Source organism: Bubalus bubalis, chromosome 1 (assembly GCF_019923935.1).
Source record: "Bubalus bubalis isolate 160015118507 breed Murrah chromosome 1, NDDB_SH_1, whole genome shotgun sequence".
Taxonomy (NCBI): domain Eukaryota; kingdom Metazoa; phylum Chordata; class Mammalia; order Artiodactyla; family Bovidae; genus Bubalus; species Bubalus bubalis.
In genome coordinates, this window is record NC_059157.1 from 139,052,056 (window position 1) to 139,064,286 (window position 12,231).

Consider the following 12,231-nt stretch of genomic DNA (forward strand, 5'->3'; position numbering starts at 1 on the left):
GCTTTTGTCTCACTTTTTGTCATTGTTTATAACTGATTTTTATAAAAAATTTCATGTGTCAATGGAACTTGTGGGCTATAATTAAATTGCTCTAACGCTATCATTACATAGATATCAGATGCATTGGATTAAAGTAAACAAAGAAATAGCTCTTTAATTAAAAATTATTTTTAAAAGAACTTGGTCCAATTTCCTAAATATGATAAATGAAACAGTGTTGAAAATCAATGCTACCGGAGCTTTAATTTGTAAGATCTTAATCTTAACTAAAACTGTATTCGCATGTAGGCAACCATCTGGATAAGATGCTTAAAATTCAAGGAATTAAAAAGAAAATCTGAATCATTTTGTCTACACAAAGTCAAACACTTAAACACTTAAAAGTATCGAAATTAATGCATAGTATGAAATCTTGATAGAAAACTACTTAAACACAAATTAAAGAAACTTCTAAGTAGAGAAGAGAGAATCTGGATGACAAATTAAACTTGACTGAAGAGATGGGATATCAAGTTAAATTCGAGTTTTTATTTGAAAAGGAGTGTCAGCATGCCTAACTAGCAGCCATGTGACCTTGAGTGAGTTATTTAACCCCAACAAGCCATAATTTTTCAACTACAGAATGGGTATAATTATCATACCATTTTGAGATCTTTCTGGGATTCAGTGTGGATGGAAAAAAATGGAAAAGCTCATGGTATCTTAAAGAATTTATGTCCAACTAGAACCTCTGTTACCCCAAAATTCATGTGCTGAAGTCCTAATGCTAAATACCTCAGAACATAACCTTATTTAGAAATAGGGTCTTACAGATATAATTAGTTAAGAGGAAGTCATTAGGATGGGCTCTACCACAATATGATTAGTATCTTCATAAAAAAGGGTAATTTAATAATTCAGTAACAAAATACATCCCAAAATCCAGTTAAAAAACAGGTAGAGGATCTGAATAGATATTTTTCTGAAGAAGACATACAGATGACCAAAAAGTCATCTACAAGAAGATGTTCAACATCACTAATTACCACGGAAATACAAATTAAAACTACAATAAGACATCATCTCATATCTATCAGAATGGCTATTACCAAAAAGACAACTAATAGAAATTGTTGGCAAGGATATTGGGAAAAGGGAGCCCTTGCCCTCTGTTGGTGAGAATGTCAATTGGTGCAGCCACTATGAAAAACAATGTGGAGGATCCTCAAAAAAAAAATAGGACTACCCTATGATTTAGCAATTCTTCTTCTGGGCATTTATCTGAAGAAAACAAAAACATTCATTCAGAAAGATGTACCCACAACAGCCAAGATATGGAAACAACCTAAGTACCCACTGATAGCTAAATCGACAATAGAATACTATTAAGCCATAGAAAATGAAACCTTGCCATTCGAGACAACACAGATGGGCATTATGCTAAGGGAAATAAGTCAATGAAGACAAACACTCACTTATAAATGTGGAATTAAAAAATCAAACAAGCAAAACAATAAAAAGTAAGGTTCCAGATAGAACAGCGGCTGGGGTGAGGCATTGGTGAAACGGGTGAAGGTGGGGGTCAAAGGTACAAGCTTCCAGTTACGAAATAAGTCACTGGGATGTGAGGTACGGCAAGGTGACTATAGATGATAATGTTGTATAATATGTTTGAAAGTTGCTAAGAGTTGACTCATTAGAAAGACTCTGATGCTGGGAGGGATTGGGGGCAGGAGGAGAAGGGGACGACAGAGGATGAGATGGCTGGATGGCATCACTGACTCAATGGACCTGAGTCTGAGTGAACTCCGGAGTTGGTGATGGACAGGGAGCCATGGCGTGCTGTGATTCATGGGGTCGCAAAGAGTTGGACACGACTGAGTGACTGAATTGAACTGAACTGAACTGAAGAGTAAATCATAAAACTCCTCATCATAAGAAAAAAAAAATGTTTGTAACAATGTATGGGGATGGCTGCTAACTAGACTTATTGTGTTGATTATTTTCAAGTATATACAAATATCAAATTATAATGGTGTGCACCTGAAGCTAATATAATATTGCATGTCAACCATGCCTCAGTAGAAAAAGGGAGAATGCCATGTGAAGATACAGGGATAAGATAGCCATCTACAAGCCAGGGGAAGAGACCCAGAACAGCATCTTCCACACAGCCCTCAGAAAGAACCAACCATGCCAATGTCCTGATCTCAGATTTCCAGGCTTTAAAACTGTGAGACCAAAATTTTCTGCTCTGTAAATCATGCAGTGTGTGGTGTTTTGTTACAGCAACCCTAGCAAAGAAATGATCTTATCTGAAAATAGGGTTTAGAAAATGTAATCAGGATGAAGTCACACTGGATTGGGATGGGTCATAAATCTTATGATCGGTGTCCTTATGAGAAGACCATGTGAAAACACAGAGACACTGGGAGACACCCAGAGAAGACCACACAACAACAGAAGTAGAGACTGGAGCAATACAACTGCAAGCCAAAGAGTACCAATGACTTTGGCCACCAACAGAAGCTAAGAGAGAAGCAGGAAGATTCATTTCCAGAGATTCCAGAAATAACCAAATCTGCCAGCTCCTTGATTTTGGACTTCTCAACTCCATAACAGTGAGAGAATAATCTCAGTTGTTTAAAGCCACACAGTTAATGGCAATTTGTTACAGCAGCCCTAGGAATCTAATATAGGGAGTGTTACATAAAGTATTCTGTCCACTTACAAAAGACTATGTGAAGACTTATGACTGGAAATTATGCTTCCACATCAGTCCAGAATTTTAAATTATCAAATCCAGAAGGAGATTATGTGATTGTTACTAAGAAATGTATGACTGGTGTGATTTCTGAAGCTGGTCATTTCTTAAACTATTTAGCATGTATGTACTGTGTTGGCCAAAAAGTTCATTCAGGTTTACCCATAAAATTGTACAGAAAAACCCAAACGTTTTCACCAACCCAATACCACCATGGAAGGAAAAAGAAGAGGAGGAGAAACATGAAAGGTGAAAAGATTATCAACAAAATCTGTAATGGAAAGTAAAATTAAAGCAAAGACTACATCATAATTATGAAGCTAGTAGTATGTTCTATTTGTGAAATCAATATATTAAAACATGTATTATTATACTGGGTAAGATAAAGGGAAGCCTTTTCTACAGGGGGTTTATTTCCTGGCATAGCTCTTTTTGCTGGTGGCATATCATATGTTTTCAATTTCAATCCAATTTTCTATAATAAAAAAAGGTATTTATTCTCCAGAAAAACTGAATTGGTCAACTATAATAGTCTTTTAATCATCAGCTTCAGTAGATTCTCTGCCTGTCAGTAAACAATGGGACAACTGATGCTGTTCATTTAAAACTTTACAGCCCTTTTAGATCTACTTCACTTCAGAGTTTTGGCTTAAAGTGTTTAGCTTTCAGAAGTCTTAACCACAAGTGTCCAAGGTACTAATTCAAATATGAAGCCATATCTCTGGTTTAATCTTGTTTCCCATTCAAGTCCCCAACAATCCAGATGCTGTACTTATTCCAATATGCAGTGATTTTTCCACTACCAAACTGGCCATTAATTTCATTTTCCATTTGATCTGGGATCCCAGATAAATGAGATTGCTGTTGCTGCTGTTGTACTGCTTTGTTTTATTCCCTCTGTTCTAAAGTTTCCTCCTTAAAGAAAATACAGTTGGCCGGAAAACAGATTATATATCATTGGGCAGGATACTTAACTTTCTTGGTCCTCCATTTCTGCATTTATAAAGTGGGAATAAGAATCTCATAGGATTGTTGTAACATTAACTAATAAGGCTCATGTCTAGAACTTATAAATAGTTCAACGTTAATTCTATCTCCACTTGCCTTAATGTTATGCATTGAATAATTAAAACAGGATCAATAAGAACAGAATCACACCATGACTTCTGCCCATGTACTCATACTCATGGACTCCACCCAGCTACATGCTAATTTAAATTACCTATGAATGCTTTTTTTAATCCAAAACCTCCAACTGTGTACTGGAACCCATCTTTTTCTAAAGATATTATTCTAGAAGTCTATCATCCTTCTCCTATATTTTTAATTATTCCCTTCCAACTATGCATAAATATTTCTCTATTTCTTCCATCTTAACCTACAGCAACAAAACAACCTCTATGGTAGCTAATACACCCATTTTTCTGTGCGCTTTTATAGCAAAACTTCTTAAAATTATTATTTATGCTTAGTGACTTTGATCTTCAGCCATTCTCTCTTTTACCTACTCCAGTATGTCAGATCCACATAACCTCACAAAAGTTGATTTGGTAGCATTAATCACTCATCTATTTTGATGCATTTTCCTTACTTAGATTCTAGGACAACAAAAATATCTTGGTTTACTTCTCATCTCATATGTAATAATTTCTTAGTCTCCATAGTCTTTCCTTCTCTTCTTCCAGACCTCTTCATGTTGGAATGGCCCATGGATGAATCTCTGGTATCATTTTCTTTCCTCTATTTTCATTCAATTCCTTTTATTCTCAGTCTCACAACTTTAAATTTTTACCTTTTATATCACAATTCAGTTCAGTGCAGTCAGTCATGTCTGACTATTTGTGACCCCATGGACTGCAGCACACTAGGCTTCCCTGTCCATCACCAACTCATGGAGCTTGCTCAAACTCATGTCCATTGATTCAGTGATGCCATCCAACCATCTCATCCTCTGTTGTCCCCTTCTCCTCCTGCCTTCAATCTTTCCCAGCATCAGGGTCTTTCCCAATGAGTCAGTTCGTCACATCAGGTGGCCAAAAGACTTCCAAATTTGTATCTCCATATATATCTCTCTGCCAAATGTCAAATTGCTCCCTTGAAATCCATACATGGATAGAGTCACCTCAAATTGAACATGTTCAAAAGTAAACATCATCCTTCTATTGTGCCCCCCCCCAAAACTATTCTGCGTTGCTTGTTTTTCCATCTTCAGTTCAGTTCAGTTCAGTTGCTCAGTCATGTCTGACTCTTTGCGACCCCATGAATTGCAGCACACCAGGCCTCCCTGCCCATCAGAAACTCCCAGAGTTCACTCAAACTCACGTCCATCGAGTCTGTGATGCCATCCAGCCATCTCATCCTCTGTCGTCCCCTTCTCTTCCTGCCCCTAATCCCTTGTAGGATCAGAGTCTTTTCCAATGAGTCAACTCTTCGCATGAAGTGGCCAAAGTACTGGAGTTTCAGCTTCAGCATCATTCTTTCCAAAGAAATCCCAGGGCCGATCTCCTTCAGAATGGACTTGTTGGATCTCCTTGCAGTCCAAGGGACTCTCAAGAGTCTTCTCCAACACCACACTTCAAAAGCATCAATTCTTTGGCGCTCAGCCTTCTTCACAGTCCAACTCTCACATCCATACATGACTACTGGAAAAACCATAGCCTTGACCAGACGGACCTTTGTTGGCAAAGTAATGTCTCTGCTTTTGAATATGCTATCTAGGTCGGTCATAACTTTCCTTCCAAGGAGTAAGCGTCTTTTAATTTCATGGCTGAAATCACCATCTGAAGTGATTTTGGAGCCCCCCAAAATAAAGTCTGACACTGTTTCCCCTGTTTCCCCATCTATTTGCCATGAAGTGATGGGACCAGATGCCATGATCTTCGTTTTCTGAATGTTGAGCTTTAAGCCAACTTTTTCACTCTCCACTTTCATCAAGAGGCTTTTTAGTTCCTCTTCACTTTCTGCCATAAAGGTGGTGTCATCTGCATATCTGAATTTATTGATTTTCTCCCAGCAATCTTGATTCCAGATTGTGCTTCTTCCAGCCCAGCGTTTCTCATGATGTACTCTGCATATAAGTTAAAAAAGCAGGGTGACGATATACAGCCTTGATGTACTTCTTTTCCTATTTGGAACCAGCCTGTTGTTCCATGTCCAGTTCTAACTGTTGCTTCCTGACCTGCATATAGGTTTCTCAGGAGGCAGGTCAGGTGGTCTGGTATTCCCATCTCTTGAAGAATTTTCCACAGTTTATTGTGATCCACACAGTCAAAGGTCTATTCGTCTAGGTATTCAGATCAAAATCTAGGAATCTTCTCTGACTGTTCATTTTCTTTAACAATCCATAACCAAATGATTAAGAAATATATCTGTAATGTATTACGACTTCCACTTCTATTGTTACTTGTCTGGTCTGTGCCTGGATCAGGCTGATGTCTGATCCAAACTACAACAGCCTCTTATTTGCTCTCCCAGTTTCTCCATACTCTTCTACAATCTACTCTTAATATGTCAGCCAGAATGCCTCTTTAATATAAAGTCATATATTAGTCAATATTTGAAGTCAATTTAAAGTCAATATAAAGACCTCTTTAATATAAAGATCATTGCTGCTCTCGCTCTATGCTCTTTCCAGATTCACCATACTCCCAGTTGTTCCTTAAATACAGGAGGCAGAATTAATCTTAATGCCTTTATACTTGCTCTTTGCTGTGTTATTTCCTCAGATACTTATTTCATTTCCTTCAGGCCTTTACCCGAAGAGGACAATACTATTATTTTCATGTTCCACAAGACACTTAAGCCTCCATACTCTGTTAATTTCTCATCTTTTGAAACCCTTTAAATTTAGTCATTTATTGTGTTTATCATCTAGAGTGTGTCCCATACACTAAGATATAAGCTCCAAGAGGGTAAAGATGTTTTTGCTTTTTATATTTTACTGATGTATTTTGGGGGCCTAGAGTGGTAATCTAACTAGCACAGAGTAAGGACTCAATAAACATTTGTTAAGTGAATAAAGAAATTAGATAAAATTGTATAAGCATGAAGAAAGAATATTCTTGAATATAATTCCCCTTTAAAATCCTAAACACACTGACAGCAATAAGAGTCACTTTTATACATATATCATTAGGAAAATACCAGTTTCTATGTTCAATAAACCACCAAATAAACCCTAACTTTATGGAAAAGACTCTTGAATGAATTCAATAGTATCTCAGGTAAAGACTACTGAACAGAGTATGCAACAGTAAAATATTTATGAAAATCAGGAATAAAATTCTCAAGGAGTCAAGAACTGTACCAGAGCCATATACAGAGATTCTAGTTTTCTATACAATAAAACTGGGGTAAAAAACTTGTGCAGAAATGAAAACTGATTCTGCATTCACCTTACAAGAGTTGTGCAAATAACAGTCAAGGTACTGGAGAAATACAAAGCTAAACATCTCTAGGGTATCCGTAAGCCAATTGATTTCCAGTGGATTCTCTGGGTCCCTTGTTCTTCCTTCTCATGTTTACTGCCTAATATTTGACCACATTCCTGTTTGTTGGCAACTCTCACAAGAGAGCAAACTAGAGAATGCAAAAATGAAACATAAGCAAATTAAAGCTACTCCTGATTGCAGTCAAGAGGACTATGCCAGAATCTTGGGACAGAGAGAAAACATGTATACTATTTAAAAGTATTCACAGAACCTACTTTCATATTTCTAAAGTAAGGACAGTCATATACTTTCTTCATAAAGTTTTGGTGATAAGTTGTCAGTCCTCTATATCCAAATTCCAATTTATATCACATATCGTCTGCCCATGTGGCCAAGTGTTGGCAGTCATCTCATTTTAAGCATTAATCCTTTCTTTCAATTTTGCAAGGATAAAAACCCTGAAGAAATATCTAGAGAGTAATTAACATATGGCTAAAACTATCATGGGAAATTTAAAAAGATGGATTAAAGGGTACAACTGGGACCTGTTGTAAATGAGAGGAAGCCGATTGGTAAAAATATGGTTTTTTCTTCACTTGCACAGGAAAAAAATCTTATAAAGGCTTTATTTAAAAATCACAGCAAGGCATCTCTTAGAGAAAGATTTCTTCGTCTCATACAGATTAAAAGTGTAGAAAATATTTGTTCTTTGTAAACTTACTTGAATGTAAGTTCTATAGGAAGAGAGAACTTTGTTTCATTCAGTACTGACAGTGCCTATAATAGGCAATTAAGGAATATTTTTGAATGAATATAGCATAAACAGATTGACACAAGGGTAGGAGTCCATCTGCCTCTGCAGATGACCATACACAATTTTAAAAAAAGAGATGAATAATAAGCCAGAATTTTATTGGTACCTAGATAAAATGCAACACAACTACTCCTATACTTCCTAAATCATCCTTTATAAACTTCCAGAATTTTGTTGAAGAACTCACAGTCTATTTGCAATATATATATTAGTATATACATACACATGAAATGATTAATATTTTTCAACCAGGAAAACATGATTTCTGGAAATGACCAAAATAGACACTTCATGATAAAAAAAGAAGAAAAAAAAAGGTGAAAGTTTGGGGAAAAAAATTCAACTACTCTATGTAAAAGACTAGCTCTAAAATTTATTTTCTTTTTAAAAAAAACTATTATCTATAAAAAATTACAGTAAAATTTTTGTTATTTAGATTCTAGGATAATATAAAAGTAGCAAATAAGTAAGTATAACTTACTTATTTGCTACTTATTTATTATTTATTAATAATATAGTAAATACCAAAGTAAACCACTTTTTAGAATTCTTAATATAAAAACACAATAGATATGGACTATAAACTACACAGACTGATGTAGGTATCTATAGATCTTGTCCTCAGACTAATTATAAATTAGTTCAAAGTTTGCCAAAGTAAATAGAACAGCTTACATACTTCTTTGCCAACTATCTCGTAAAAGCAGATGGAACCAACAATCTAAAGGACAATGAAAAATAATCTTTTTAACAAATCCGTTTTCTTCTGAAGTTGTATGAAAAGAAAGGTCACTTTCTCACTAGCTTACCTTTTGATGTCCTTATCATTTTTTGATTGTACACATTTTTATGTATTATGCTCTATTTATGCATTCTTCAATAGCATCTTTATTTATGACTTTGTGAATCAACATCTTTGAGATAGGAGGCGAAAGTCACTTAGCTAATTACACATGCTTGATAAGCTGCATAATAATAACCACTGCAGCATTGTACATTAGTTGAAAGCATGTAAATTACTGCAGTTATTCTCATTTGGGAAAAAACAAGAGACTTTTTTTTAGTTACTTAAAACATCTTTGTTGCCTCCATATCCACCTTCTAAAGTATACTATTCTTTCAGCCCAAATCATGACGTTAATAATAAAATGAAGGTTAAATCCAATTCTATGAGTCTAACCAAAGAAATAAGAACAAAAACAAAATTCCAATTAATGCAAATACAGTTGAGGACTTGGTTATATGAAGCTTCTTCCAGATAATGCAACTGCAGTAAAAACGAACAGTTTAGACACTCCCCACCCCACACAGATGTTGTAATGAAATCTGACTTGGTCCAGCCAGGAGATTAGAAGTGCATACAGAGAGAGAATGTACAGCACTAGAATATTAATATGACTTCTGTATGAAGATTGAAAATTCAGCAAAGTTATAATAAGGTCAAAATAACACTTAGATAATTTACTGCCAGAGAAAATCATACTCTCCTATGAGTGATTTACTGGATGTTATATAAAAATGGAGTGTGGACAAGCTACATTCAGATGCAAGCTTGCAGCTGTCAGTGTCTACATTTGCTCAATCTGGCTAGAGGATGATTTGAAGGTTGATTTAATTGTAGCTTCTGAATCATGTTCTTCCCTATGTTTTAAATTGTTTAACATAAATATAAAAATGTTAAAGCAATTTTAAGACTGTAAATATTTCGTATAAAAAGCTGCAAATCCCTTTTTTTTTTCTGGAGGAATGACTGAAAATAGGAAAACTGTCTGGGAAAATATACCATTACTTAATAATGGTGATTGCCCAATAGTTACAGCAAATTTACCCTTATATGAGAAAGTTCATAGTGTCTTCAGAGAGAACTAAGGATAAACAAACAAAAACTAGGTTTTTGTGACCTGTTTCCTATAAAAGAAACAGGAATCTATTATCTACTAAAAAAAAAAAAAAAAAAAAAAAAAGTTCAGAGATCAAAGTTGACCAGCTGGGAAGGCAACATCTTTGGTTACCCTGCCGGCAATGTAATTACCTAAGTATCTTCTCTATACCCAAACTCAAAGCAGAGATTCAAATCCTGCCCATGCTACCAGCACCAACACAAGGCTCCACCAAGGAGCTTTGTCAATGTCTAGTCAGCTAGAGCTCTCCTCAACCATCTTTCTATTCTTTGACGGGCTTCATTAAATTCCAGGTGTCACCTAGCCATTCACTTCCACCAACAGCAAATCATCCTTAGGGAGAATATCTTGTTCCTCCTCTGCAAGCTGTTTCCCCCATTTTTTTATTTCCACTTTTATACATACCTCCTTTTCTACATATTTTCTTGCCGGGTTTTCTGGCACATTCCTTGGATATTCTTTTTACTGAAAAATGAATAGAAGACTAGAAAATAACATGGCGCTCCATCACAGACCGCCGGAACATGCAACACCACTATCTAACTTAATACGCTCCTGCATTTACTGAGTGCGAGAGATCCCCGACTTGGCTGAGTCTGCACATGCAATGGAGAAATGTTGATGCATCTTCTCAGAAGTCATTCGGTAGGAAATGGAAATTAGGAACCCATTTCTACCTAAATATACGTGCTGCAGAGGAAAGAAAAGGAGTAGGCACAGGGAAAAATAAGAACAGATACACTAACACACATAAACAGAGCGGCATGCACGCATGTAAAATATGTCTACATGCCAACAGGAAAAGCCATGCACGCTATCAGTACATATAGATTAATATCGTTAGAATAAAAAAGAGAAATATAAATACATCTCCCTGTTTTTCCTGTAGTAAACTCACCATCCTCAGTTGGGACGTATATGTTTAAATACAGGCAATCTTCACTCTGGTCTTGTACATACGATGAAACCACATCCAAGTTATTAGTAAACCACACAGGAAGCATGACTTCCGGCAATCTGCCATCAATGATATTCTGGGGGCAGACAGGAGCAAACTGAGTAGCATTCCTGATGTCGGACCAAGGAGACGGTGGTTCCGGAGGCTGAAAACGATGTTCCCCTGTTGGCGGGGCTGCATATGGAACACCAAGAAACTGAATAACAGGACCCAGAATTTCATTATTGAGTTCTTTCTTGATCCCTCTTATTTTGCCAAAGTTGGTAGTCACCAGTGGGTCTGCATCATCCAGTTTTTGTGAGAGCACATGGGCAGCGTGAAGCAAACAGCTTAACACACAAAGAGTCAATGAGGCACCCAACCCCCTGTGTACCAAGCAGGCCATGACTGCTCTCCAAACATAATCTGGCCACGTGCATCTGGGCACTGCCATGGTCCCACATTAGTTGTGTAGTTGTCTGGTTACAGTGAGTCAAAGGTATTTGTATCCACTTGAGAAAAACCGTATATTGGTAGACTACACCTCTGATTTCTTAAAGGCGAGTTTGTCAAGAAAAGCTCAGAAAGCTCTTCGTGCAGCCAGTATCTCCACTGATTTCATGTGTATTGAAGTAGCATCTTCAATCATCACTATTTATCAGACCATATCCTATTGACTATTCTGTTTTCCATCGTAGCAATGTGGTGAGAGTGGCCACTGACTGTACATTTCCCGCTTACAAATCAAATCCAGTTAGCTGCAGGTCTATATCCTAGAGAAAATGAAAATAAATAATTAGTACAAACGAACTAAAATAGACAGAGTGATAACTAGATGTTTTACAAGCTACAGAAATACATTAATAGTGGCTGGAGTCAGGTGAGTTAAATGCTACCACAGGAAAATTAAGGTTTGATGTAAGATGACAGGTAAAATAACCGAGTATTAGAATATTGAGAAACTTGCCTCCTGACTTTATACACATTTAACAGAAAGCAGTTCTTGTCAAAATATACAGTGTCAGGAGCATTTCACAACACAGTTTTTTTAAAAATACTGAAGGCTTATGTTAAATTTTTCCTTTATTGAAGATCTTCAATCATTTTATGGAACCATAGTATTAATCATCAAATATACTAAAAATTAGATCTCAATAGCAGAAAACCTTTTTTTAAAAAATATTGGTAGGGAATTAGTGGAATAGAAATAAACTTTGTAAGAATGACTATGTTTATTAAACAAACAAAGTATGGGCCCAATTCCATGTTATACAGATAAGACAAAAATAATTTTAGAACAAGAAAACCAATGCTAGCTCAACTATAATTATTTAAGTGCAACTAATTCTGAAAGAGATGGGAATACCAGACCACTTGACCTGCATCCTGACAAATCTGTATGCAGG

General features: G+C 36.1%; 1 protein-coding gene across 9 annotated transcripts in view; it reads right to left on the reverse strand.

The window, feature by feature from the left end:
• The window catches only part of NLGN1 (neuroligin 1), a 971,175-nt gene that overhangs the window by 751,729 nt on the left and 207,215 nt on the right, over positions 1 to 12,231 (reverse strand). For all 9 annotated transcript variants that reach the window (XM_025283774.2, XM_044944636.1, XM_025283571.2 and 6 more), the window contains exon 2: positions 10,787 to 11,598. In XM_025283774.2, the coding sequence (XP_025139559.1) occupies positions 10,787 to 11,279 (493 nt within the window). In that variant the 5' untranslated portion in view covers positions 11,280 to 11,598. The remainder of the gene's footprint in view (positions 1 to 10,786; positions 11,599 to 12,231) is intronic.